The sequence below is a fragment of the Saimiri boliviensis genome, chromosome 3 (assembly GCF_048565385.1).
Source record: "Saimiri boliviensis isolate mSaiBol1 chromosome 3, mSaiBol1.pri, whole genome shotgun sequence".
NCBI classification, from domain to species: Eukaryota; Metazoa; Chordata; class Mammalia; order Primates; family Cebidae; genus Saimiri; species Saimiri boliviensis.
Genome location: NC_133451.1, coordinates 137,358,119 through 137,384,303, shown reverse-complemented (window position 1 = coordinate 137,384,303; position 26,185 = coordinate 137,358,119). Strand labels below are relative to the sequence as shown.

Here is a 26,185-nt window from a genome sequence, read left to right as displayed (position 1 = left end):
GGAGTTCACAGTATAGTGGGTAAGATAATGAGACAAACCAAAGCAAAACTGCAACTGTCTTAAATGCTTCAGAGTGTTAGAAGAGTGTTAAGAATGTTGAAGTTTCCACCTAGTGTGTGGGTTCAGAGAAAAGCATCTTCTCTCTGAATGAATGACTGAGCTAGGTTCATGGAAGGGAGGGGTAACCACCTATAGCTAGAAGACACAGAATAAAGGTAGTATGGTAAGTACAAGATGAGGCTGAAGAACTGGGCGAGAGACAGATGACCCAAGACGTTAAAGGATTTTGGGTTTTACCATAAGAGTAATGAAAAGCTAGGCCGGGCGCGGTGGCTCAAGCCTGTAATCCCAGCACTTTGGGAGGCCGAGGCGGGTGGATCACGAGGTTGAGAGATTGAGACCATCCTGGTCAACATGGTGAAACCCCGTCTCTACTAAAAATACAAAAAAACTAGCTGGGCGTGGTGGCGTGTGCCTGTAATCCCAGCTACTCAGGAGGCTGAGGCAGGAGAATTGCCTGAACCCAAGAGGTGGAGGTCGCGGTGAGCCGAGATCGAGCCATTGCACTCCAGCCTGGGTAACAAGAGCGAAACTCCGTCTCAAAAAAAAAAAAAAAAAAAGAGTAATGAAAAGCTAATGCTGGATGTTAAGTAAAAGACCATAATCAGATGTATTTCTTGAAAAAAATCATGCAGAGTATAATGCTAAAAACATAATGGCAGTGATTGAGTAGATGTGGAGAGACTGTGTGAGGAAGTTATTCCACTAGACCAGGTAAGAGATAATGGTGGCTTCGGCTAGCTAGGCAGAAACAGAGATGTATAGTAGTGGGCAGTTAAGAGACATTTAGGACATCAAATTGATAGGACAGTTAACAGATGGGTCATGCATGGCATGTAAAAAAGAGGAAGGTATCAAAGATAACACCTGTTTTCTCACTTGTGCAACTGGATAACAAGGACTGGATTGGCTGGTTGGTTGGTTGTTCTTGTTATCTGGGGGCCAGGGGTGAGGAGGATCTTGAGATATCTTGGATATAACCAGGTATCAAAATCTCATGCTTCAACTGGTTCTGGCCCAGAAGAAAGGTCTGGGTTGGAGATGAAAATATGTTAATTATCTTTATATAGGCCATCTCTGATTTCACAGTGCTTGAAGCAAACACCTCGTTACAGTGTGAGCACATTAAATATTTGTCTATCTTCTCCAATAGACTGTACGTTCCATGATAGCAGTATTTTGATTCTATTTTGATTCTTGTATCTCAGCTCCTCACATAGTTCCTGCATATAGTAGAGTACCAATAAAAAATACTTATATGAGATAATTAACAACATAAGACATTCTAATCAACAATGGTAGAACTATAGAAATAGAAGTAACAGAAAAAATGTAAATTTTCAACATAATTTTAAGAATTCAATTTTCTAAATAAGAAATGATGATGTAGGTAAACAATACATTTTACAGATTTATCATTTTATTATATTGTTTATTATTTATAATGCTTTATATATTTCTTCCCTCAGGGAAAAGTCATAAAAGTATTTCAGGATATTTATCAGTTATACAGTTCAAATACAAATTAAATTGGAAGAAAGTAAGTTTGATGTGCAATAAAAATGCAACTTCGCAGTTTACAACTTCTGTACCTCTAAAATGCCCAGCAGAATCTAAACTATTAGAAGGAATACATAGTTTTAGCAATGCTTGTTAAAGTACACCACTTCCCACAGATCTCACTTAAATCATTTTATTTACGCATAGTTACTAACTTCATAGACAACATTTTTACCTCCCTTTTACTGACAAGAAACCTGAAGCACAAGTTTCTGAGTTACCAAAAGTTTTGTGACTTAGACCAGCTTTAAAAACTAGCTATACCTGTATACATTTCATATATATTATATATATTCACATATTTTAACCCCTGTGAAAAGAACAAGTTCTATTTCCTTTAAAATTAAATTGAATACCATGTATGTTATACATAATTGCCTTGCTTGATTTTGCTTCAGTTGCTTTTCATCAGCATCTTCCATTGAGAGAGGATGTATAGAGAAACACTACAGTTAATAAAAAAGGGTAAAAAAGACTAAGATCCCACTAAAATACTTCAAGAAAAATGATAGTTATTTTAATTATGCTTCATTCACTTTGGTTTTATGAATATGAAAAATATGCAAGAAATATTTTTAACAATAGATACATTTCTGGGCACATGATTCACTTCTAACTTTGAATGCAGATAAAACATTCCTTGACTTCAACTTAGTTAACACTACACATACCAATATCTAAATCTTCTTTAGTTTTCACCTTCTAATAAATAATCTAATATACAGAAACTGAAGAATGTTATTACCACTTTCACAAAACATCTACACTTTTGTATACAGACACAATCTAGACATTTTAAATAAATGTATTTAAGACTATGACAACTCAAGTTGATAAGAGATACTAGGTGACAGTATTAATGTTTTTCAAATTATACTAAAGAAAAAATATACTAGTATAACAAAGAAAAAAACTGGTAAGACTTTTTTTTTGAGGAGGTATGGTTTGCCATTTATTACTTTTTTTATTAGAGTCAATTAATATTCCAAAAAGGTCTACAAAAAAGCTGAACAACCTCTTAAGCTCTGAATTCATGGCACTGACCTTAGACTTTCTCAGAATGATTTTTAATGCACTCTGTTATTAGTAAAACCTGTTCAAACACATGCCCCATCTGCCAGCACCCCATCTGCAAGAGAGCTTCTTATTCTTGTAGACAGTACAACTTCTGCCTGCTTCCTTCTCTTCTCTACATACCAGCTGTATGGTAATGAGCATGAGCAGCTGAAAAATACTGCATGATAACAAAGCTAATATGAAAACAGCAGAATAGCACTTCCCTTCAGTGAAGCAGTTGTAGCATGAACACAGCTGATAAGCTATTAAACAGAGGTAGGGGGTGGTTAGAATTTTATTTGTGTGTGTGTGGGATGCCTGTGTGTAAGGATGCATATATGTGTGTGTGTGTGTGTTAAATATGGAATTTCTATGTAACACAGAAATAAAAAGACCCAAGAGAAGCACAGGGTACTAAAGAAAAGTCTAATTTTCTAAGTACTGTTGTTAAAATTTGGGAATCAGTTCCTTAAATGTTTTAAATCTCAATTTTTATGTAGTAATGATATATCGGGTACCATTTTGACAAGATAGTTTTCAAATTTGTTAAAAAGTATGTTCCATTTCTTAATTACCAAATTTTGGGGTATTTAGTAGAAAAACTGTGTCAGAAATTAAAATTATAATGAAGACTATATACTAGACATTTTAGCAGCTAACATAATATGTAAATCAATAAGATGTATTTTTAATTCTTATATAGCAATTTTTAAAATTCCAATTTAATGACATTTAAAGCCAACACACTTATTCTGAACATCTGAGAATCTCCAAACAAAATACCAAGATGTCACATATCATTTTCTTCATGTAAGAAGACATAATGGGGTTAATTTTTACATATATGATAGCCATACTGAATGAATCTACATAATGTAAGTAGAACCAAATCACATTAACTTTTTATGTGCAGTATCTTTCCACTCTGGGAAGATTAAAAGTCACTCAGGAAACTGTTTAAGAAAAATTACTCAAAATTTATGCTGTGCATTTTCTTTCACCATTTGAAGAAACTAAAAATGAAAAAATACTCAAAATCTCTATTGTAAGTATAACTGTATCAGGAGAATTAATTATAATTTTTACCGACACAGCTAAAAAGTCTTATGAGGGCTTCAAACAGTCACGGAACTCTTATACATAACCATACTTTCCATGGGTTATTTCATTTTATCCTTACAACAACCCTCTGTAAAAGCTACTATTATTATCTCCATTTTACAAATGAGGCTTAGTAAGTGGTAGAGCAAAAGAACTTAAACCCAGGTCCAACTAACTCTGTAATCCATGCTCTTAGTCACTCTGCTTTTCTGATATAAACTCCATGAGGGTGAGGGGTTGGATCTGTTTTGTTCACTATTGTACTCTAAATGCCTAAAGCAGTCCGTGGCTCATAGGAGGTACTGAATAGAGTGAGTAAATAGGTGGAAGAGTTGTTTTCTTTTAAATATTAAGTTGGGAGGAAAGTTACTATATTTTCTAATAAAGTTTGTAATAACCTTAACCATTTTGATATTGAAAAAAAAGATTCACCAATTAAAGAATCTTAAAAATAAGACTGGTAATCTAAGTTCTGTTCCTCTGTCATATTGAAAATTAAGACTTTAAAAATTTTCATAAACATTCATTTTGAAACGTTGATACCTAATAAGAGCACTGATTTTGGTTTTTCAGATTTTTATAAATACATTTATTTTCATTTTTATTGTCAGACGATGAAAATGCATTTTTCCTTTTAACTAAACATGTTCTTTGACTTCAAATATAAATCAGGGCCAAGAGTTTTCAAAATATAAGATATTTTGTATAATATATGTAAGAATATGAACTGCAAGAATAGTTTCAACTTAATGAAACAGTACCAATCACCCTTTTATAAAGCAAGATGTAATTATATTATCTCAGAGAAGAACCAACTTCTAACAGTAACACAGATTTTTAAAATCCACAAATTCAGATAAGATTTACAAAAACAGTACTATACTGCCCCTACATGTTCATATTAGTAGCAACAGTGACATTTTAAAATCTTAGGTGATAATGCAGAGATTTCTATGGATTATTGAAAAGCTGTTTAACCTCAAATTGTTCCCAAGTGAACGATATGAAATCACCCACACATAAAAATGTAATTAAATAACTCAAGTTTCAATGTTCATGTTCAAGAGTAGCAAAGGAGAAGAAATTTACGAAAATTTCATTCAACATTATCATAAATTTTCTCAAATCCTCAAAACAGATTTTCCATCATTATATGAGGATACCATAAAATAATCACAAACAAATGGCTAGTTAGCTGTATGCTTTTGAAATAAATTTTGAACCTTTCCTGTCTTGTCTGTGTGTGGGGTGAGGAATGCTACATTTACTTGAGGAATAAAGTTCAACTTACAAGTCTTGATTTAGTTGTAAATTCCTAAAGAACATATACATGGAATTCCACTATAAAATTAATGTTTCATGTTAATTATATCAAAATCTTACATGTATAGTGGATCACTGCAATATTTTTAGCATTATCTACATTTAGAGTTGCTACTAACAATGGCCGTTTCCAACTATTCAATCTCCAGAAGAAAAGCAAATAGGCAAATAATGCCAATGTAGTAAGACGTACGTTTGAGAAGTGATGGCTCTCCTAAGAAGGAAAACCTGCTATTTTGTAGTTCAATAGCTCTGAAAAATATTCAGTATAGAAAAACAGAATTGCAAAAACAGTATTAACATTTGAGAAAGACTTATTGCTGATAAATTTTACCCCATTCCTAAATTACAATGAGCTTTATAAATATAAAAACACAAAGATATTATCAAAGTCACACAAAGAAACTTTATTAACATATTGACTGAAAAGAACCCTGCTTTAATAATTTTACCCTTCATATTTTAGGAATAAAACACTGTATATACAAATAAAGAGATGTGCTGTTATCAATAGGTACCTGTAAAGACAAATAACTGAATTGTAACTGCTAACATTTAGAACGTCATTGACTTTACCACAAATGGTAGGCCTTTCCGCAATTATTTGTATAGTAAAATTTACATCACATTAAAAATCTGAAATTATATCTATCATTATATATCCCAAAATATAAATAAACATAACACAAATATATCTACCACAAATTTTATCTACCATTATATAACTAATTTACATGTGAGATACATGTTAATTTATGCAACCTTCCATAGAGGCATGGAAAAAGACAAGAATTCTAATTTCTGATCCAGGAATAATTCAGAAAGAAATCACTACAGTGTGCCTCACAGAATTATTTAAAACTCCAAAAGAAAGTTGTTTTGCAAAAAATATAAAGAAAGGAGTTAAACGGAATTATCCTTTCAGAGCATCAAAATAATATTTTGTTTGTAATAGACACTCTCTAAAAGTATTTGAAAACCAGCAGATCATACATTTCAATAAAGCCACTAATATAATTCTATCAAATCAGGTAAACTGTATGTACATGTATGTAGTTACGTATACATACAAAAAAAACTATAATACAAATTATCACCAAATGATTTAGAAATGAAAAGTACCTAATTTAATAAAGGAGTCTGATGACACAGTGTATACTGACAAAAACTGCCTAATGCCTTGGCAGACTTCTCAGGACCACTAAAATGCTGAAAGGACTTTTTGCCTGTTTTGTTCACTAATGCATCCCAAGTACCAGAACTGCGCTTGGCAATTAGTAGATGCTTATTTTTTGAATAAATTAAGCCATGTTCATCTAATTTTGATATGTGACCATGAAATGCAAACAATGAGACAAGTCTCTCAGAGACATGAAGGCTTCTGTGGGCTCAAGGGAAAAGTGCACTACCTTATTCATCTTTGTAACAGTAGCAACACAGAGTATGCACGCTATATATCAGCAGATTAAAGTTAATTTGGTGGTGTTAATTTGCCATGGAAATACTGGGATAATTAAAAAAAAAATGTGGTTGAGGTTCTCTACCCTCATTTAAAGAATCAGTCTACTAGCATGAGCTGCATTTTAACCACTGAAGAAAATATAAAAGTTCCAAACTATCATTGTATTATATGGTGATAATAGCCTATAACTAGGTTAATAAACTTTAGGTACTCATCTATATATGGATGTTTTAAAGTATTTAATATGCATGTACTCAGAGACTTAAGCTCAGACTACTTTGACATTTCAAAGTGTGTTCAGATTTTTACGTGTGGGTGACAGTTGTAAAACTCAAAGGTCTCTGAAGTTAGTTCCATGCTTTTGGAGATAGCTGTGTTCCTAAATTCAGAGTATTTTGGATCGTACAACAGTAATAGAGTGCATACACTGTTTATCACAGAACACTTTCAGCGTATCACACACTTATATTTTTCCAGCAAAATATATAACTATTCAGATAAATAATAAAGGTGACTGTTTTATGTTAGTGTGTGTTAGGTTTTGCCATCTTTAACTTTTTAGTTTTCAGAGTGGTTTGGATTCCTACTCTGCAGACAAGGGACTGTGGACTTATTTCACACTCGTTTACCTTGCCAGGAGCTTAGTTCCAAGTTTATTTTTAGCGTATTTTTCATCTGTCTTCCATATTACAAGTCTTAACATTAAGTTAGTTTCTGTAAAACATTACTTAGTTTAAATTTACAAATTCATAGAGCCTTACCCCTTGATGTCAAAATTATACAAATCATTACCTAATTAAAAATTTGTTACATAAAAGACAAATTCATGGAAGATGTTTCCATAATGTAGTTACAGATTTATAAATCATGTGCTAATTCACTTTGTACTCATATCTGACAACTCAGGTACAACCCAATACTAAAACATCATCTGATGATAAAAACATACAGAAGGCGGTATTATCAGTAATTAGATAATGAGACCATCATAAATTGTTGGGAAAAGTGAGAATTACACATTTAAAATACCAAGATTATATGTCAAAAGTTAACCCTTAAAACATCTGGACACTAAGGGTCCATTCAACAAATCCTACTCCAGATCCTTATACTGCAGTGGCTGTGATGCTGGAATAAACATGCTTCAGTTAGAATACTAGCTACATTACTGACTAGCTGAGGCCAAGAAGCTTCCTATGTCTCAGATTCCTCATGTGTGAAACAGGTATAACATAATACAACTTACTTCACAAGGCGATTTTAAGGATTAAATGAGTTTATGTATAGAAAGTAACTAGAGTAATGCCTCTTCTACATATCAAATCAGACTCTATTCTATTACCCTGTTCTATTGTCATCAAAATATCAATCTTAATAGTAATATTTATTTTCTGTCTCCCAAACCAGAATCTAAGCTCCATGAGGGCATGGCCTTTGTCTATGAAATTCACTGCTATATCTTCAGGTTCTAGAAAAGTTCTCAACTCTATTCTAGGTGCTCAATACATATTTTTTAGTTGACATAAACATTAATAAATTGATGGCAAGATGTAATGTGCAGCAGTGTAATTAATATGGAAAAACGTAAGACATGAGCCCAAGCAATAATACAAGTTTCCTCTATCACTTCTCTGATCACCTACTTAGCAAACATCTTCATGTTTTAATTCAAGGTTACTGTGAAGCCCTTCCTGAACCACTCGTATTGAGCTTTGGGTGCCCCCCTTATACTCCAACGGTACTTTGTACGCAGGTCTATTTAAGCAATTATCATTTTGTAGTATAATGATTTGTAGTTTTATCACTGTAACTTTCCATTTGTGCATACTATGGGCATCAGGGATCATCACCTTAATTACAGCCGGTGCCTTGTACAGTACAGAGAAAGAAATCTCAAGAAAATTGACAATTTATGTTGCTTAATCATGTTGATGCATGATGCAGAAAACATTCTTAAAGAGAAAAAGACCAAAGGATCTAAAATAGAATGGTCTGATACGTGGTAACTAACAGTAATTAATGCTTTTATTGATAAAGTAAGTAGTGACCATAAAGAACATTAAAGGATCTGGGAATGCGTATATTTTTCAAGTACCAATGGAATATATACACAAGGAAGATAAGCTTAGAAAGCCACATTTTAATTTTCTCACTCAAAAAAAAAAAAAAAAAAAAACAAAAAACCCACCACAAAACAGGTACCCTACTATATTCCCTCCCTAAATTTGCTCAAACCACCACCCTATTCTTTCTTCTCTTCAAAGTACTATACTTTTTTTCCTCTATTTTAGCATTTTCTGATATTTAGGAGCTACTCTAGACTCCCCAAAGTACCACCTAAATAACTATACCCTGTGTGTTTCTTTTTCATTTTCAAAATTAGTAAGTAGTAATTACTTTTAAAATTAAGTGTCAAACTGTATCTGAGTTTCGTTAAATTTAGAAAATATTCAAAATCACAGCTGCACAGTCATTTAAAAACATTTAGTAAACAAAAACATCCCACATTCTTACAGCACAAAAATTCCTTAAAGATTTTTCCAAGTTTAACAGATACTTCAATGAATCAGCTATACAAATATTTACACTAACTTTCTCCTGCATATCTCTGGAAGCATAAAAAGGTATTAAAAATAACCACTCAATTGTAAGAGTTTATAACCTAACGAAGGAGATATCTATTCAAAGTTGTCATATAACATCATTGAGCAGCTGGTTTAGTATGCCTAAGGACCAAAGACAACAGCAGTAATTGCAGTATGTTTCATTTAATGGATGAGGACAACAGCGGATGAAGTCAGTGCCAGAAGGGAGGTTTCAAGAGACAGCTAAGTTGAACCAAGAGGTCATGGAAAGGATGCAGAAAAACAGCGGCACAAATGTAACCAGTGGATACCAAATAGACTAGCAACAGGGGAGGAAAGGATGATGGTGGCTTTTAAAAGGTTTTATATTTCTGTATGTTAAGGAGATATGAACATGTTTTTACTTGGCTAGGAGTTCCATGAAAGTGATGTTGAGTTTCATGAAATCTCTTTTAGTCATCAAGGCATTTTAGAAAAGGAGACTTGATAACAACTACTTAAAATGAGAATTAATCATAGCTAGACTAGAATTTTTTTTTAAAAAAAAGGCAAACCAGGATTGGGGCTAAATGACAAAGCTATGACAGAAATGCAATGCTAAGTAACAGTGCTATAGGAAATCGGCAAGTATTTCTGGCAGCTGCTCTTGCTAGCATGAACTCTTACAGTAGAGATTATTAATAGCTATATACTTTGGGAGAGGTTGTCACTTATACTCTAAAGATACCACACTAAAATTCAGAAATGTAAAAGTATAATCTAATTTGACAAAAACTTAGACAACCGTATAAGACTCTCTGTATAAAAAAATATGTTGAATCAATAAGTTATCAAATCATACATGTGGGTCATCTGTTTAGATAAAAACATGGATCATAGTTTTAAGACCATGAGAAGAACAGAAGAATACTACAGTTGAAAATAATATAGGTGACAAGTTCACGGCAAATATTATCTCCCATAAGAATAAAAAATAAAATCACCATGTGCAACAAATAATTTTTAATCTATTGATATATTTTACTTATGAGGCTTTAAGTAAAAGCAGATAGTTATTTTCTCAAAATGAAAATTCAGTTCATAGAAACCCTATAATAATAAACGTGGAAATACAATGCTATAGTAACAGCTAAGTCAAGTCCACAATACAAAGTTTTGCCATAAAAATAAATGTGCTTTAAAATATAATTTGTCTTTTAACAACATTAGAAACCCCATGCTGTTTCTGAACTGACACAATCTGAAAATAATTTAATAATATTTATCAAGAATCTAAAGAGGTTCATACTTCTTGACCCAATAAAACTATTTCTAGAAACCTGTGTACAATCATGTGGTTAAAGATTTATATATAACAATGTTCAAAGCAGGTCACAATCTAAATCAAAAATAGTGAAAAATTATGATATATTTCTATGGCAGATTATACACTTTTGAATACCTACAGCTATGGGGTAATACTAACAGTATATTAAAGATGAATTAAAGTGACAGTTTTGTTTAAAAAATTATATGCTTAAAATCCTTATTGTGATTATTTCTGGACAGTGTAATTATTAATAATTTAGGAAACTATAAAGGTAAGTCTCTTTTCTACATTATATATTGAGCATGTCTAATAGTTTTATAAAGAGAAGTAAAAGATATTAAATACTGGAGGGAAATAAAAATTCATTATATACCCATTGAACTCAGACTTTGGAGGATATTAAATTACTAAATTTGAGACAGCAATAATTTCCAAATTTGCTTTACCAACAGAGCTTATGATGGTCAGTGTTTTGGGTATGTACAAAATCTTCATATGAATGAAAATTTTATTGTAGAACAAATAATTAGAGATTTTATTTTCGGGAGAAAAAAAAACCAAAACGACTGTTTAATAATCCTGGCAGACCTTGCTGAAAAGTGCTAACGAACTCAACAGTCTACTACAGGAACATAATAGATTAAAATTATATACTCCCTGAACTAACTGAAGTTTATACATACAAAATCAACAAATTAGGTTATGTCCCAAAGAAAATGAAAATTCTGAATATAGGCTTGTCTATTATCATGAAAAACTGAACAATGAAGAAAAGCTTGAACCTAACACAGTGTTCCTGGAAGGTGTTGTGAGAGGTGCTGGTTTTTGTTTTTGTCATAATTGTCAAAAGTACTAACTAATTAACTGATGAGAATGGTACTGCATTGCCATTTGAGAACTGTCACCCATCAGACACCCTGTTCTCAGTTGCCTGACCTTGGACGCTGAAGTATTATCCCTTAGTTTACAAAAAGACACAGGACAAACGTGTATGTCTCAATATTTCCAGTTTTTTCATGACTAAAATTGTTACATAATCTGTGGGATAACTCTGGAGGTAAAATTTTAAAAATCATAAAAGAGATTACATGAAAAAGTTTCAATTTATCAAGGGACTGTACTACAAAAATTATTCATAAGTCAATTGTTTGAAACTTTGTATTTTTTCATAGAAACAATGTCAACAGCAATAAGCCGCCATGCTAACCCTACAAAATACTCATATAATAGTAGTTGAAAGTGTTAAGTTCACAAGAAAAAAATGTATATGTCATAAAGCATAGTAAAAGAACAGCTAGGCTGGGCATGGTGGCTCACACCTGTAATCTTAGCACTTTGGGAGGCTGAGGTGGGCGGTCTGTTTGAGTTCAGGAGTTCGAGACCAGCCTGGGCAACATGGTGAAACCCTGTCTCTACTAAAATACAAAAAATTAGCCAGGCGTGGAGGTGTGCGCCTGTATTTCTAGCTATTCAGGAGGCTGAGGCAGGAGAATTGATTGAACCCAGGAGGCAGAGGTTGCAGTGAGATGAGATAGCGCCACTGTACTCCAGCCTAGGCCACAGAGCGAGACTGCATTTCAAAAAAGAAAAGAAAAAAAAAAAAAAGAACAGCTAGTACCTACAGCATTAGAGAGTCTTAAGATTAAACACCAGTGTTATTAATTACCAGGAAAACTGGGAGAGTTATTAATTTGTCTGAGCCTCAGTTTTCCCATCTACTGAATGGAGACAAAACTTAAGTGTTTCATTAACATTTCAACCATTTAAGGATTAAATGAATTAAAATGTAAAGAGTAGCTGAGCAGTGCCTAGAATACATAGTTGACTCTTTTGAAATGATAACAACCATCAAAAGGACTATTATACGATACATTTAGAAGACAAAAAAAAGTACTATGTTAAAATTCTAGTGATTAGGCCAGGCCTAGTGCTGCTTGTAATCCTAGCACTTTGGGAGACTGAGGCAAGTGGATCACCTGAGGTCAGAAGCTCAAGACCAGCATGGCCAACATGGTATAACCCCATCTCTACTAAAAACTAAACAAACAAAAACAATTAGCTGGGCATGGTGGTGGACATCTGTAGTCCCAGCTACTTGGGAGGCTACAGCAAGAATTGCTTGACTCTGGGAGGTGGAGGTTGCAGTGAGCTGAGATGCACCCCTGCACTCCAGTCTGGGTGACAGAGCAAGTCCCTGTCACGAAAAAAAAAAAAAAAAAAAAAAAAATTAGTGATTAGATACACAAAAATAAAATCCTTCTCCCACAAACACAAAAAGAATTAGAGAAAACGAGTCTTTAAAGGAAAGTAATGGCTTTAAGCTCTAGTAACCCCATTCTAAAAACTCATCATCGACTGAAACTTATACAAAGAAAATTACATGCAAAAGAAAACTTACTATAGTACTGTTTTAAGAGTAAAACCTGTTTTTCACTGTTTTTGTATAACATTTTATTAAAACACACTCATGTCTATTTGTTTAGGTACTGTCTCTGGCTGCTTTCATGCTACAAGGGTGGAGACAGCTGAGTGTAACAGAGGCTAACTACATGGTCCATAAAGCCTAAAATATTTACTGGCCCACTGCAGAAAAAGCATGTGGACTCCTGATTTAAGATGACCATACATAAAATGTGATAGTAATACTTTTTCAAATGACACAAATATTCTAATTTATTCCTATTTTTATTTTAAAGAAAAATAATTTTAAGTATGGTATTTGGAATAGAATTTGATATGGAATATAATCACTATGAAACTGTTTTCAACTACTGGAAATGGCAGTTGCATATTTCACTATTTCCTGAGTTCCTGGGTCTCAGATGCATAAAACCTTGTCCCATATCTGCACGCCACCCTTCCCACCAAAGCTCTACTCAACTGTCTCCTGTGTTGCTGATGCCTATGCTACACAAACTCAAGAACATATGAGGCACTCTAAATACAGTATTTGTCTATGAACCCACACAGCCAAACCAGATATATTTAAGTCCCAAATAAACCAACATTTGGTTGTCATTTGAAAATTGCTACTAAAATAATTAACACTGAAGAATAATTTTAAGAAAATATTCTAAATGCTTAAAAGTACTCCAAACAAAAACAAAATGAGTCAAGAGATAAGATTTAAGCATTAAAAGTCCATTTTCTTTCAACATACAATTATTAAGCCAGGCATGGTGGCTCACGCCTGTAGTCCCCGCACTTTGGGAGGCTGAGGCAAGAAGATAAAACGTTGAGTCCAGGAGTTCAAGAGTAGCCTGGGCAACACGGTGAAACGCCATTTCTACAAAAATAGCCAGGTGCAGTGGCATGCACCTGTAGTCCCAGCTACTTAGCAGGCTGAGGTGGGAGGCTCTCTTGAGCCCAAGAAGTAAAGGCTGCAGTAAGCCAAGACGGCACCCCTACACTCCAGCCTGGGAGACAGACTGAGACGCTGTCTCAAAAAGAACAAAACAAAAACACCATGCAATTATTAGTTGTTCAGATGCATGTTAACATAATTTCTCTTATTACTAGAAAGAAAAAAAAATGATGCTAGGTAAGCTGTTTAGTGCCATCAAGATGTATTCTTATTTCACATATGCTTATAATATGAAAAAATAATGCATCTTAGGATTTAAGAAATATAATCATAATTAGGCATTCTAATTTCAAAGAAAAAATAGTTATTTTTCTATAACCTATAAAATAACTAGTTATTTTAAATATCTTTACCTATTTTACAGGTTAAATAACTTTTTCCTATAAAATTTCTCTTTCCCTAAAAGACAACCAAGGTTTTTTTAGTTAAAAATTGCATTCCCCAATTTTCCTGATACTCAGAGATACCTTGCAGAACTTATTTTTAATAAAGTATTCCAGCTGACATTTATGACCAGGAAAGTCTGAGAAAACATAAACAGATTATGAGGACTTTTAAAGACTAAAAACATTTTTTTTTCTCTCTCTTAATTTTAGCTTTTTTTCAGAGGCAGGGTCTCACTCTGTCACCCAAGCTGGGATCCAGTGGTGCCATCATAGCTCACTGTAAAACCTCGAACTCCTAGGTTCAAGAAATCCTCCTACCTTGGCCTCCCAAAGCGTTGTGATTACAGGTGTGAGCCACCATGCCTGGCCTAAAAACATTTTTATTTAAAAGTAACAAATTAATAGCTAGGTTGCTATTTATTTACTGTTGTTAGAATTAAATCCAATGTTTATATAGTATCTCAGAGGAGCAACTAGAATAATTTATATAATACATTAACCACCAGTATTAATATTACACTTAATAAGGCAAATTAATTTCCTGAAAACATTTGAAGAGATATAAATTGAAGTTATAGTTATGACTGCTATCTTAAAATTTTTTCCACTATTTTCAAACTCTTATTTTTTTATTTTGTGCAAAATATTAACTGTGCAAACATTAACTTGATTCCGTATCTACGATGAATAGGAGAACACCAGGCTTTCAAATTTTTATAGATCAAGATTGCATATAGTCTCATAAGCAATAACTATACATTCAGCTCACGACTTGGAAGAAAAAAAGTGGTCTGCAAAATACAGAAGAATGTTTGCTTTGCGTGCTTTGTTGTCAAGGTATATAGAGAAGTCTGCTTGAAAGAAACTAAAAATACCCAATGCAAAAGCCATTCAATATGTAAGGCACAAAACATTATTAATTATATAACCACAATCCATCTAATATTTCTAGTAGTCAATGAGTTATGCAATAGAAAATTATTGGCAGCCAGGTGAAAATTGAATGAGTTCATTTTAAAAATATCTTCTAAAAATTTTTAGTACAAATTTCATTTTTCATATTTTTTATTCTGCTATCATAACTGCAGGCTATAATTATAATTTAACATAACACAGTAACCTAGAAAAGTCAAATTAAATAGTGACCCTAGAAAGCCCTCAGGGAAGCCTTATAGTTCTCTATCAGTTTTTCTTACAGAACCTTCTCCTATGCCTTTTAAACTTAATGTCTATCTTAGAAGATAAAGACAGGAAATACATACTACAACATAATGAGGTAATCTCCCATATGTACTTAAGTTTATTAAAAATATTCAATAAAAAGAACAAAATTAACTTGATTATTAACATCTTAATCCTTTAATTTTTAAAAAGCCCTATAACTTCTTTTTCTCAATTTTTAAGTTTATTTGCATTAGTATTTTCTTTTATAGAGGTATAAGGTAATAAATTAGTTTATTAGTGACTTTAAAGCTATTAGAGGCCCCCATAAAATGCTCAAATCAGAGCAGTGACCTCATTCAGAAGAAGCTATTAAAAGGTGAAAGCAGACAAAATAAAAGAAATACTTTCTATAAACAGTAAAGCAGAAAAGAAACAAGAGGGTACTGGGGAATATTTGTATCTGTTTTCCATGTTTAAATTGTATTATATTTTAACCTCATGCAAAAGTTGTCCAACATGGCTGCCACTTGTTTGGAGTAGAAGTGGAAGCCACTCAAAAAGAACTTAAATAATTAGAAAATGAGTTTTTATGAAGGTTAAGTTCCAGAAAACAGAAGATTCTCCTTACTAAGGAGGAAAAGCACTTGTCCAGTGTTAAGAATTAATTCTATTTAATAGAATGTTTCCCCTTTAGTTAAAAGAAAAATACAATTATGTGTCAATTAAAAACAAAACTCTAAGAAATGCATAAAAAGACAGAACCCTAACAGTGCTGATGATATACCCAAATATACTCATTTAATCCCAAGCAGTGGTTGGTTGGTTGGTTTCAGGCTCATAAACATACATTACAGCTAAAAATATATCACTCTAATAAATAATTTGAAACTGGCAATTTCAATTAACTCAGGAAATACAAAAAACTGCTCATGTTAACAGGGTCAAAACTTGTTGACTGGGGGGAGGAGTACGTAATCCTGAGAAACATCCAATAGATCATACAGCACAAGTTCTACAAAATGTTTGTTAGTTCAGGATTGTCTATATATAAACTGTATCGTGACTGCCACACAATAGCATGCTATTTTTATTTTATAATAACAGCAAAAAGTAGTGTTCCTATTAAGTTTGAATTTAAGGAACAGCAACTTAAAAATAATACACCTTAAGAGGTCAAAGAAGTCTAAGGACTTGGAATACTGTTTAACGAATGAAATGCTCTATTTCCTATGTATATGGAGAATACCATCAATGTTTTGCCTTTAATGCAAAATAAAAACTACAAATTTATAGTGTTAATATTTGTCAACATATTTCAAAACATACCTTTTTACACTGACTAATTTTAGATAAATCTGCAGGATTCTAACCTCATGAAAAATAAAGGCGACAAAAAGGTGGACTGGGTAACCCTATCTTCTAGGCTCTATATCATATTATAAAACTATCACTTATATGTAAGTGTTTACTGGCTACACAATGCAGTGATAGTTTTAATTATAAATATCAATTGAAATGTGAGGCATCTCTTCACCAAAAGAGGCCAAAGTACTTCATTTAAATAAACATTCATATTTTTCAAATGTGTGAGACTTACCCGTCTTCGACAAAAAGGGAGGCCTTGGGCAATGATGCTAATGCTAAATATCTTCATCACAGTTTGATGTGGTAGAGGCTCTTTTGCACTTTTAAGATCAACAGGAACCAAGCCATGGTTTAGAGTAGTTTTTCCTGGTTTTGACATTTTAAAACTCTTCTTGGTTGACGAATACTCTCTACATGTAATACAGGCACATTACTAAAAGCTCTAACCACTAAATCTTAAATCTATATATTTAATAATAGTTTTTAAAAGGCTGAGAATTCAAGGCCTGCTGCTTTTGTCTTTCAACCTTCTCCTACCAAATGTCCTGACCTGTCTGAGGCTTGGTGAAGTGCAAACTATCCTAGAATAGCCAGGAATTATAAACTACTGAAGTGAAAGCTCCTGCTCCTGCCAGTCAAACAGCTGGTGAACCTCTCATACAAAGTCCGTAATATGAACACAAGCAAAGCAGGGCTGTGCTGTAAGGTCCCTTTTAATATATCTCCAACTAACTAACCTAAGAGTGTTTCCTAGAAAGTGAAAGTAAATTTTTACTTACAAAAACAAAAAAACAAACAAAAACACCACCAACATTTTATCTTCTCTTGAATATCTATTAAGTGTGCCTTATCCAAATGTCAGTATTAATATTTTAGGAATGCTTTGAATCATGTTTCAAATTTAAGGATGGTGTTATGAATGGTTAAAAAAAAATCCACACATACACGTTTGTTCTACCTTATATTATAATGAGCGCTATTTTTTCAAGTGCTCATCTTAAGTGTGCTCTTTCCCTTTTCCATACATACCATTCTTTATCTCATACTCACTAGACATAAAATACTGTATACTCTAGTTCTCTAATAGCTATTAATACACACTTCAGATTAACCTTCATATTAGAGTTTTCAATTGTCAATCTCTTTAATTCTGAAAAACTTATTGATTCCACTTGAAAGTATTTAACAGTCACCCACTGATTAAAGATATGTAAAAAGTGTATGTATTTATAAAGTAATCTATGATGGAAAGTAATTATAGTAAAATGGAGAGTAACTAGCCAGTCCATTGCAATCCCTAGTGCCTAATTTCTCCTACATAGTATGGTCAGATAAATCTTCCTAAAACACAGAGAGGGAATGTACTGTGCTGTCTACTCCTCAAGAACCTTCAGTGGCTCTCCAAGGCCTGAAATAAACTCTATAGAAATGAAGACTCTCCTTAAAGTGCCTCCAAGCTAAACTTTCCAGCATTATCTCAAATATGACCCTAAATTAATCACTTGTGCAAGTGTTAATTAATCTTTATACTAGATTCCATGTTCCTGATAGACAGTAGATAGTAATTGTGAACTATCCGTACACAGTGCTCAGTAAGCTATTCTCTCTTTCCATTCTATTTTCTTCTTCCAATAGCCAGTCAGCTCCACTTATCTCTCCTTCCAACTTTTAACTTCTAAGCTTTTATGGAGTTTTACAGTGGGAATTTAGACCAAGATATGGAGAGGATTTTAAAGGATAAAGTTAGAAATGGGTGATTTCTTTTTGACTTTGGAAAGACTGGCATCGCTAAGTATTAAAGTTGGCTGTTGGGAAGGCAATCCAAACACAAGAAATAGTCCCATTCCTACTAGTAGACCTTTCTCTTATACTACAACTTAAAATGTAGTTAAAAATGCAAAATTGTTGGCAACAATGCTACAAAAAAATAGATTTCTCCAAAGCTATGTAAATGGTCAATAGGCACAGGAAAAGATGCTTAACATCACTAATTAGGGAAATGCAAATCAAAACCACAATGAGCTACCACTTTGCATCCATTAGGAAGTTTTGTTTTTTTTTTTTTTTAAACAACAACAATAACAACAACAAACAGAAAACAAGTACGGGCCAGGATGTGGGGAAATCAGAATCCTTGCCCATCCTTGGTGGCAATGTGAAATGAATGTAGCTGCTGTGGAAAATAGTATGACAGTTCCTCAACAAATTAAACATAAAATCAGCACATGATCCAGCATTTCCACTTCTGAGTATATACCCTAAATAATTAAAAACAGAGACTTGAACAGATACCTGTATACATATTTATAACAGCATTATTAACAATAGCCAAAAGGTAGAAGCAACTCAAGTCTCAATGAATGAATGAATAAACAAAATGTGACATATACAAACAAGGGAACATTATTCAGTCCTTAAAAAGAAGGAAAATCTGATACACGCTACAACATGCATGAACACTGAAGATGATATACTAAGTGAAATAAGTCAGTCAAAAAAGGATAGCGTATGATCCACTTATGTAAGGTACTTGGAATACTTAAATTCATATAGACAGAAAACAGAACGGTGGTTGCCTGAGGCAGGGAGAGGTAGAAATGAGAGTTACTATTTAGTTGGCATGGAGCTTCAGCAGGAGAAAATGAAAACATTCTGAAGATGGATAGTAGTAATGGTTGTATAATGGTGTAAATAGATTTAATGTCACTGAATTGTATACTTAAAACGTGGTTAATATATTAAATTTTATGTTGTAGATATTTAACTATAAATTTTAAATGTTTTTAAACAACAAAGTAAATGACTGAAAATGGAAAAATCATCACCAAAAAAACCTCGAGGTATCTAAGGTTAGGAGAGAGAAGAGATAATATGAGAGTGCTGGAAACCTGTAAATTGGTAGTAGAAAAACGGTGAGAATGATATCCAAGGTACCATGTCTACAGCCCTATGAGACAACTTACTATCCTGTAGAATTAATGATACTAGGTTCATGCTTGTCTTAGCAACTTCTCAGATGCTCACTTTATTTTCTAACATAAGACTAATCGTTTTGTTTGTGAAACATATGTCATATTATGTCCTTCTCTCATTAGACAATCTCTTTTGCTAAAGTAGTTTCCATGGAATGTCCCTATCTCAGTTACTAACACTACCTATTTTGTTAATATTACAACAGTTCTGCAGTCCAACACTATTTTTTTTTTTAAATTCTGCCTCAGTGATATCTTTGAAATCAATTGGATAATTAACCCCTATGAATTTCTTTTTCTGAACTGCAAAGAAGATACAATTCGCCTATAATCCCAGCACTTTGGGAGGCCGAGGCGGGTGGATCAACGAGGTCAAGAGATCGAGATCATCCTGGTCAATATGGTGAAACCCCGTCTCTACTAAAAATGCAAAAAATTAGCTGGGCATGGTGGCGCGTGCCTGTAATCCCAGCTACTCGGGAGGCTGAGGCAGGAGAATTGCCTGAACCCAGGAGGCAGAGGTTGCAGTGAGCTGAGATTGTGCCACTGCACTCCAGCCTGGGTAACAAGAGCGAAACTCCTCAAAAAAAAAAAAAAAAAAGATACAATTGTAATAATGTGATACTCTAATGCAGAAAAAGTAGAAGAAGGTAGTACATTCTACGAGTTTAACATCTTCATCTGCCATTTAGAAAAATGAATCAAACAGATCTAGTTAACAGCCAGTGGTTATTCCCCTGGTTAATAAAGATAATATACTGAATAGTATAATTTTTCACTTTTTACATTTAAAACCCCTCAAAGAACTCTGAAGTCACATGTATTTACATGCAGACATTTTAAAGATAAGAAAAATCTCAAATCTCAGTAAGTCTGATCCTAAGGGGAAAAAAAATTTAGAATTGAGAAGAACTTGAATTGGGAAAATTAAAACTAAAATCAGCAGTTTCTAGTTTTTAGAGACCAACAGTTATTATGAAATAAAACAAGCCTTTTCATTTTCATGAAATAATTTACAGTGATAACAGGAACACAACATAAGTGAATATAATTAAGGCTGTTTGTGTATCAAACAGTGCGTTTTTTAGTAGATACCAAGTTTTGGTAAGCACAAAGTGGTGACATTCTAATTCAACTTTTTAAAAAATCAGTAAATAGCTGCCCTCAACTGGATAGTACAGTGCATTGCAACTGCAGCAAACCAAACAGTCTAACTGAATCATGTGTTTGTCATGATATTATTTTTGGAAAAAGAAGACATTATCGGTGATGGGGCAAAGTGAGTACTAATTTCCAAATATATATACACTACAGGTTTCATCTTTTTTGGAGAATTCAAGTAACAATACTTCTAAAGCAATATTCTCAATCAGTATGGAAACACTCAAAACACCAAACCTTCAAATACAGACAAAAACCCTAATAAATGGGGGAAATCACAGACACTGTATATAGGAACCCCAACTGTTAATATACTGCAAAATGTACAAACCACAGTGCTTCAAAAATTGAAGAAAAAAAATATACTTCAAAATGCAGCTAATTCCATGTCTTAAAGAAAAGATAAAGTCTGAGTCTCAATTATACTCTTAAAAACATTTAAGATACCCTTTATTTACTACCCCAATTAAGACTCTTAAAAACAAACAAGATGTTTAAAGACGAGCTTAGAAAAGATGATAACACAATAAGACAATACAATATGGTAGGAAGGAGCATGGACTCCAGAACCAAACTGACTTAGTCCAAATCCTGGCTCTACCAGGTATGACCTCTTAAATTAATTCACTTGTGTCTCAATTTCACCTATGTAGTACCTACCTCATAGGACTGTTGTGAGGATTAAAAATTAGTTGATACAAGAATCAGAATAATGCCTCACGCCTAGTTAGTGTTTGATACTGTTAACTGAACTGCCATTATGACTACCACTACTATTACTACAATCAAAAATCACATAGAGCTTTGTGGATTACATTACCAATTTAAAATCACCAGGAAATAAAGCAGAGATTCTAAAATCGATCTATAATAACTCTGGAAAACAATATTTTAAAACATATTATCTATAAGTTTCACAAAGACTTCTATAATTCTGTCAAAATGTTCACCAAAAACTGAAGCTGTAGTATCTTAGCCATAGTGTCCTGGCATTTTAAGATTCCAGATATCACTGATCATCCAAGATGGGCTAAACATTAGGGAATGTGTAGTAAAGAAAAGGTCTTTATATAAGGTAACTTATTTTGCCCACTTATCACTTCCTGATTTTCTTTCTTCTAAAAATTTGCATCCGCAAAAACAATTATATATAAATGTTACATGTAACAAAATATCATTGATGTGGTATCTGTACAATGTATTACAGCTCCAAGCACTCCAATTCTCTTGTAACAACAACAGAAATACCATCATGGCAATTTATTCTGGATTTCCATCTTTTCTTTCATTATTATACAAAAGGCTAGAAATTTAAGTGCTCTTGACCAAAGCCATGGCATACGAGCAGCACAAAGATTTTCCATTTTTCATAAATTATTCCTGAATCGGCTAAAACAATCATTTGGAAGATGTAAATTTACATGCAAATTCAAATTGACTTTATACTATACCAAAAGTTACCAAAGTCTTACCTCAAAAACTTCCACAGGAAGAATATCAACATGTTATTTGAATTCAGTATTATTCACTGCTTCTGTGAATTTAGGCAAGAAGTGACTTACTCCATTGTAGAAACAGAAAGTCCCACATGCTAAACATTATGCCATTACTCAAGTATAATAAATCAGAATCAAAATCTTCTGATCAGATAATATGGTATTATCAAGCATACTCATTTATTCACAGATACAGCATAAGGCAGATTATTTTCTCTACCAAATCAGTTTTTAGTCTTTCCTACTATTGCAGATATCAGAGTGGTATTTTCCTACAAGCAATTCATGAATGAAAGCAATTCATGGTTGAAGACAGAACAATTTAAACACAAAGGAAAACACTCATAAATCACGAAATTAAATCCTCTGCTTAATGATAAACTATCAAGCTTATATTCGCAATAAATGTAAAAAAAAAAAAAATCCAGCAAGGAACATATTACTTTAAATGCAGAAACATAAATACAATTAGATTTAGCTTCAAAGAAAAAAATATGGCATACCTTTTAAAGTTTTAGTATCCTTTTAAAGTTTTAGTATTCACAAAAGGTACGTCAAATGAATAAAAATATTTTATAAGATTAAAATCACATTTAAAGTGATTCCTAAAAATGTTCTAAAATATTTATTTACATGCTCAGTGTGCTCACTCAGAAATATTACAACTTCCAATTATAATGTATTTGAGACATTGTATGTATGTAAACATTCAATGGATCACACACTGTACTTCTCTGCTAATTTTATTTGGGCAACAAGGACAGCCCCTAACTACTTAAAAGAAATATGCTTGGGTTCTGATGCAGCATATATAACATATACAAGTGTTATAAAAATGTGACCTGGTAATTGGGCATTTGCAAAATAAAAGCATTGCATGTACATGCCTATATACACAGATATGTAGCATTTTCAAAATAAAAATGCTAGAATACTAGATTATAAAAAGTATTGTTAACTGCTCTGATTTATGGAATCAACATCTCAATGTCAGACATTTAAGCTGTTTTATATTCCAGTTATTTCCAAAACTGTGGTGGAACATACATTATAAATCAAAAAGTAAAACACAGAAAACCACCAAACAAGTGCTAATAAATTATAAGTTGACAGATGACAAAAACTATCCCATGGTAAACCAGAACCTCCAAGATTCAGAAACCTTAACTATTTAATGTCTTTCAGTACAATTACCTGGAGGTTATACTTCAGATTTCTACAAAGAGGAGGCTAAATATTTAATAGAGGTAGACTGTCTGACTTCTCTTCAGACAATTGAGATTAAGCACCTTGCAGTTTTAAGAGTATATTACATCTCTGAATCAATACAGTGAACAGACAATCTACAGAATGGGAGAAAATATTTGTAAACTATGCTTCCAACAGGGGGCTGATATCAAGAATATACAGGCAACTCAACAATAAAAACCAAATAACTCCATTAAAAAGTGGGCAAATAACATGAATAGGTATTTCTCAAGACATACGAAGACACACACATTTTTTTATGCCAACAATCATGAAAAAAATGCTCAACATCATCAATTATCAAAGAAATGCAAAGTAAAATCACAATGAGATCTCATCTTACACCATTCAGAATGACCATTAAAAATACAAAAAATAACGTTGGCGAGGATGTGGAGAAAAATAAATGCTTATATAGTGTTGGTGGGAATGCAAATTAGTACAATCTTTATGGAAAACAGTATGGAGATTTCTCAAAGAACCAACAATGGAATTAGGGCATCTAACCCCCAAAAAATAAATCATTATTTTAAAGACACCCAAGAATTTAGTTGGGGATTATTATAGTCACACTTCAAGTCAACTATGATAACTAACCCACATGTATGTGTGTGTACGCATATAAAAATGGAAAACTATTCAGGTATAAAAAAGAATGAAATATCTTGTGTGTACACATGAACATGGAGTCTGTAATAAAAGATATTTAGAGATTCAGAGGGTGAGAGGCAGGGAAGGTGTTGAGAGATAAGAAATCACTTAATGTGTACAATATACACTATCTGGGTGATGGGTACACTAAAGGCCCAAATTTCACCACTACATAATCTACCCATTTAAAAAAAACAAAAACAAAACAAAACAAACAACAACAACAAAAAAAAAAACTCCTCTACTACTTAACAAAAAAAAAGTATACTACAGCTCTAATAGTATTAAGTATATGGTCTTCTTGTAATAAGGTTCAATTTGGTGAGCTTTCCTTCATTATATTTTAGTGAACAATATAGCTAATTTATAAAATATATCTAAATAAAATGCATTGCTTCAATTCATTTGTGTCTGTCTTCTTTTAGAAAAAGGGCATGTAAATATTTTTGTATAATAATAAGAAAACATTTTCATTGGGAAGCAGGTACAGACATAATGATTTTTAAAGAAATTTTTAAAAGATAAAATTCAAGAAAAATAACCTCAGGATTTTTCTGATTCTATATTATACTATAATAATATGTGTGTGTGTGTTTATGTATTTCTTCCTCTCCTACCTACTATAGTGTTCTAAACAACAGCATACAGAGTATATTTGACTTTTTTTTTTTAATCACTAAACTCTGGCTTTTATTTATGTATTTGTGCCTAAGAAATTTAGTTGTTAATCGTAACATACTTTTCCTCATCCTTTCATACAGCATTTAAAAAAGTACTTCAGATAAAACAAAAATCCAACCATCACACTGAGTGTTTTTAGTATTCCAGAAATGCCCAGTATGAAGTCCTCAGTGACTTAACATAACCTGTATTGTGATTAAGTTTAACTCTGAAAGTCTGAGCTGGGTTACCCCAGCTGTTAAAATGGCCTTACACAGCTGCTCACCAAGAATTTATTTGGTGATTATTATAGTTACACCTTTAAGTCAGCTATGACAAAAATGACACAGTAATTACAGGTATTTCAGTCATGCAAAAAGCTTCATGTAATGACAGAGTAAGTGATTCAAAGCAACCTAATTTTCTATAATTATCAAAATAAAATGTAAGTATAAGAAAGACAATAACTTATTCAATATCAGTATTTAACTCCGTCATCTAAATTTACTTATATGAATAAGTTTAAACATAAACAGTTCATCAGACTTTCAGTTAAAATAAATTAAACATTATTTACCAATAATTTCTTTCTCTTATAAAAATTCTGAAGAGTACTGCAGGCCAGAGAGTCATAATACAAATTACACTAATAATTAGGACTAGGGACCTAATACTAATAATTCTTTTAAAATACAATAATTTTGTGCTGTTTTGCTATATAGCTTTTTAAAAAACTAAAATTAAACTTAGCTATAATGCAGATGGCTCAACCAAACTGACAGCTGGAAAAATTATCAGCATTTATCTTATGAAAAATAAAAAGCTACACTTATGGAAACGAAAAATATCTGAAGGAGTGCTGGCCCTTAGGTAAGTAAAATAGTATTTTATACTATTGTATTTTATACTATTTTATACTATACTATTTTATACTATACATCCTATATGTATAGTATTTTATACTATACATATAGGATGGGGAGATGATTATTTCCTACATTGTTGAGTTTCTGATGCAATTATAAATAAAAATCAATGTATTTTGAATAACATAAACATAGTACCATACTTCATTTATATAATTTTCAGTAATGTGCTATGAAAGTATGTGAAATTTATTAATATTAACTGAAAGTACTTCAGTACAGAATTTAAGTATAGGATTAAAGTACAGAAAACAAGTATAGGATTAAGCTACAGAAAATAGAACTTCATTCTTGGATGGGCTGACAGTTAATACCACTGGCCTTTTGCTCTGTCAA

At 32.5% G+C, this 26,185-nt stretch overlaps 1 protein-coding gene across 4 annotated transcripts in view; it reads right to left on the bottom strand.

The window, feature by feature from the left end:
• The window catches only part of FBXW7 (F-box and WD repeat domain containing 7), a 227,986-nt gene that overhangs the window by 44,143 nt on the left and 157,658 nt on the right, over window positions 1–26,185 (bottom strand). Inside the window, exon 1 of one of the 4 annotated variants that reach the window (XM_003927976.3) lies at window positions 16,968–20,220. The exons of 2 other annotated variants lie outside the window; for them this stretch is intronic. In XM_003927976.3, coding sequence (XP_003928025.1) covers window positions 16,968–17,114 — 147 coding nt within the window. In that variant the 5' untranslated portion in view covers window positions 17,115–20,220. Of the gene's footprint in view, window positions 1–16,967 lie in introns of those variants that run through there. One more of the 4 variants, XM_074396822.1, reaches the window with a different exon arrangement.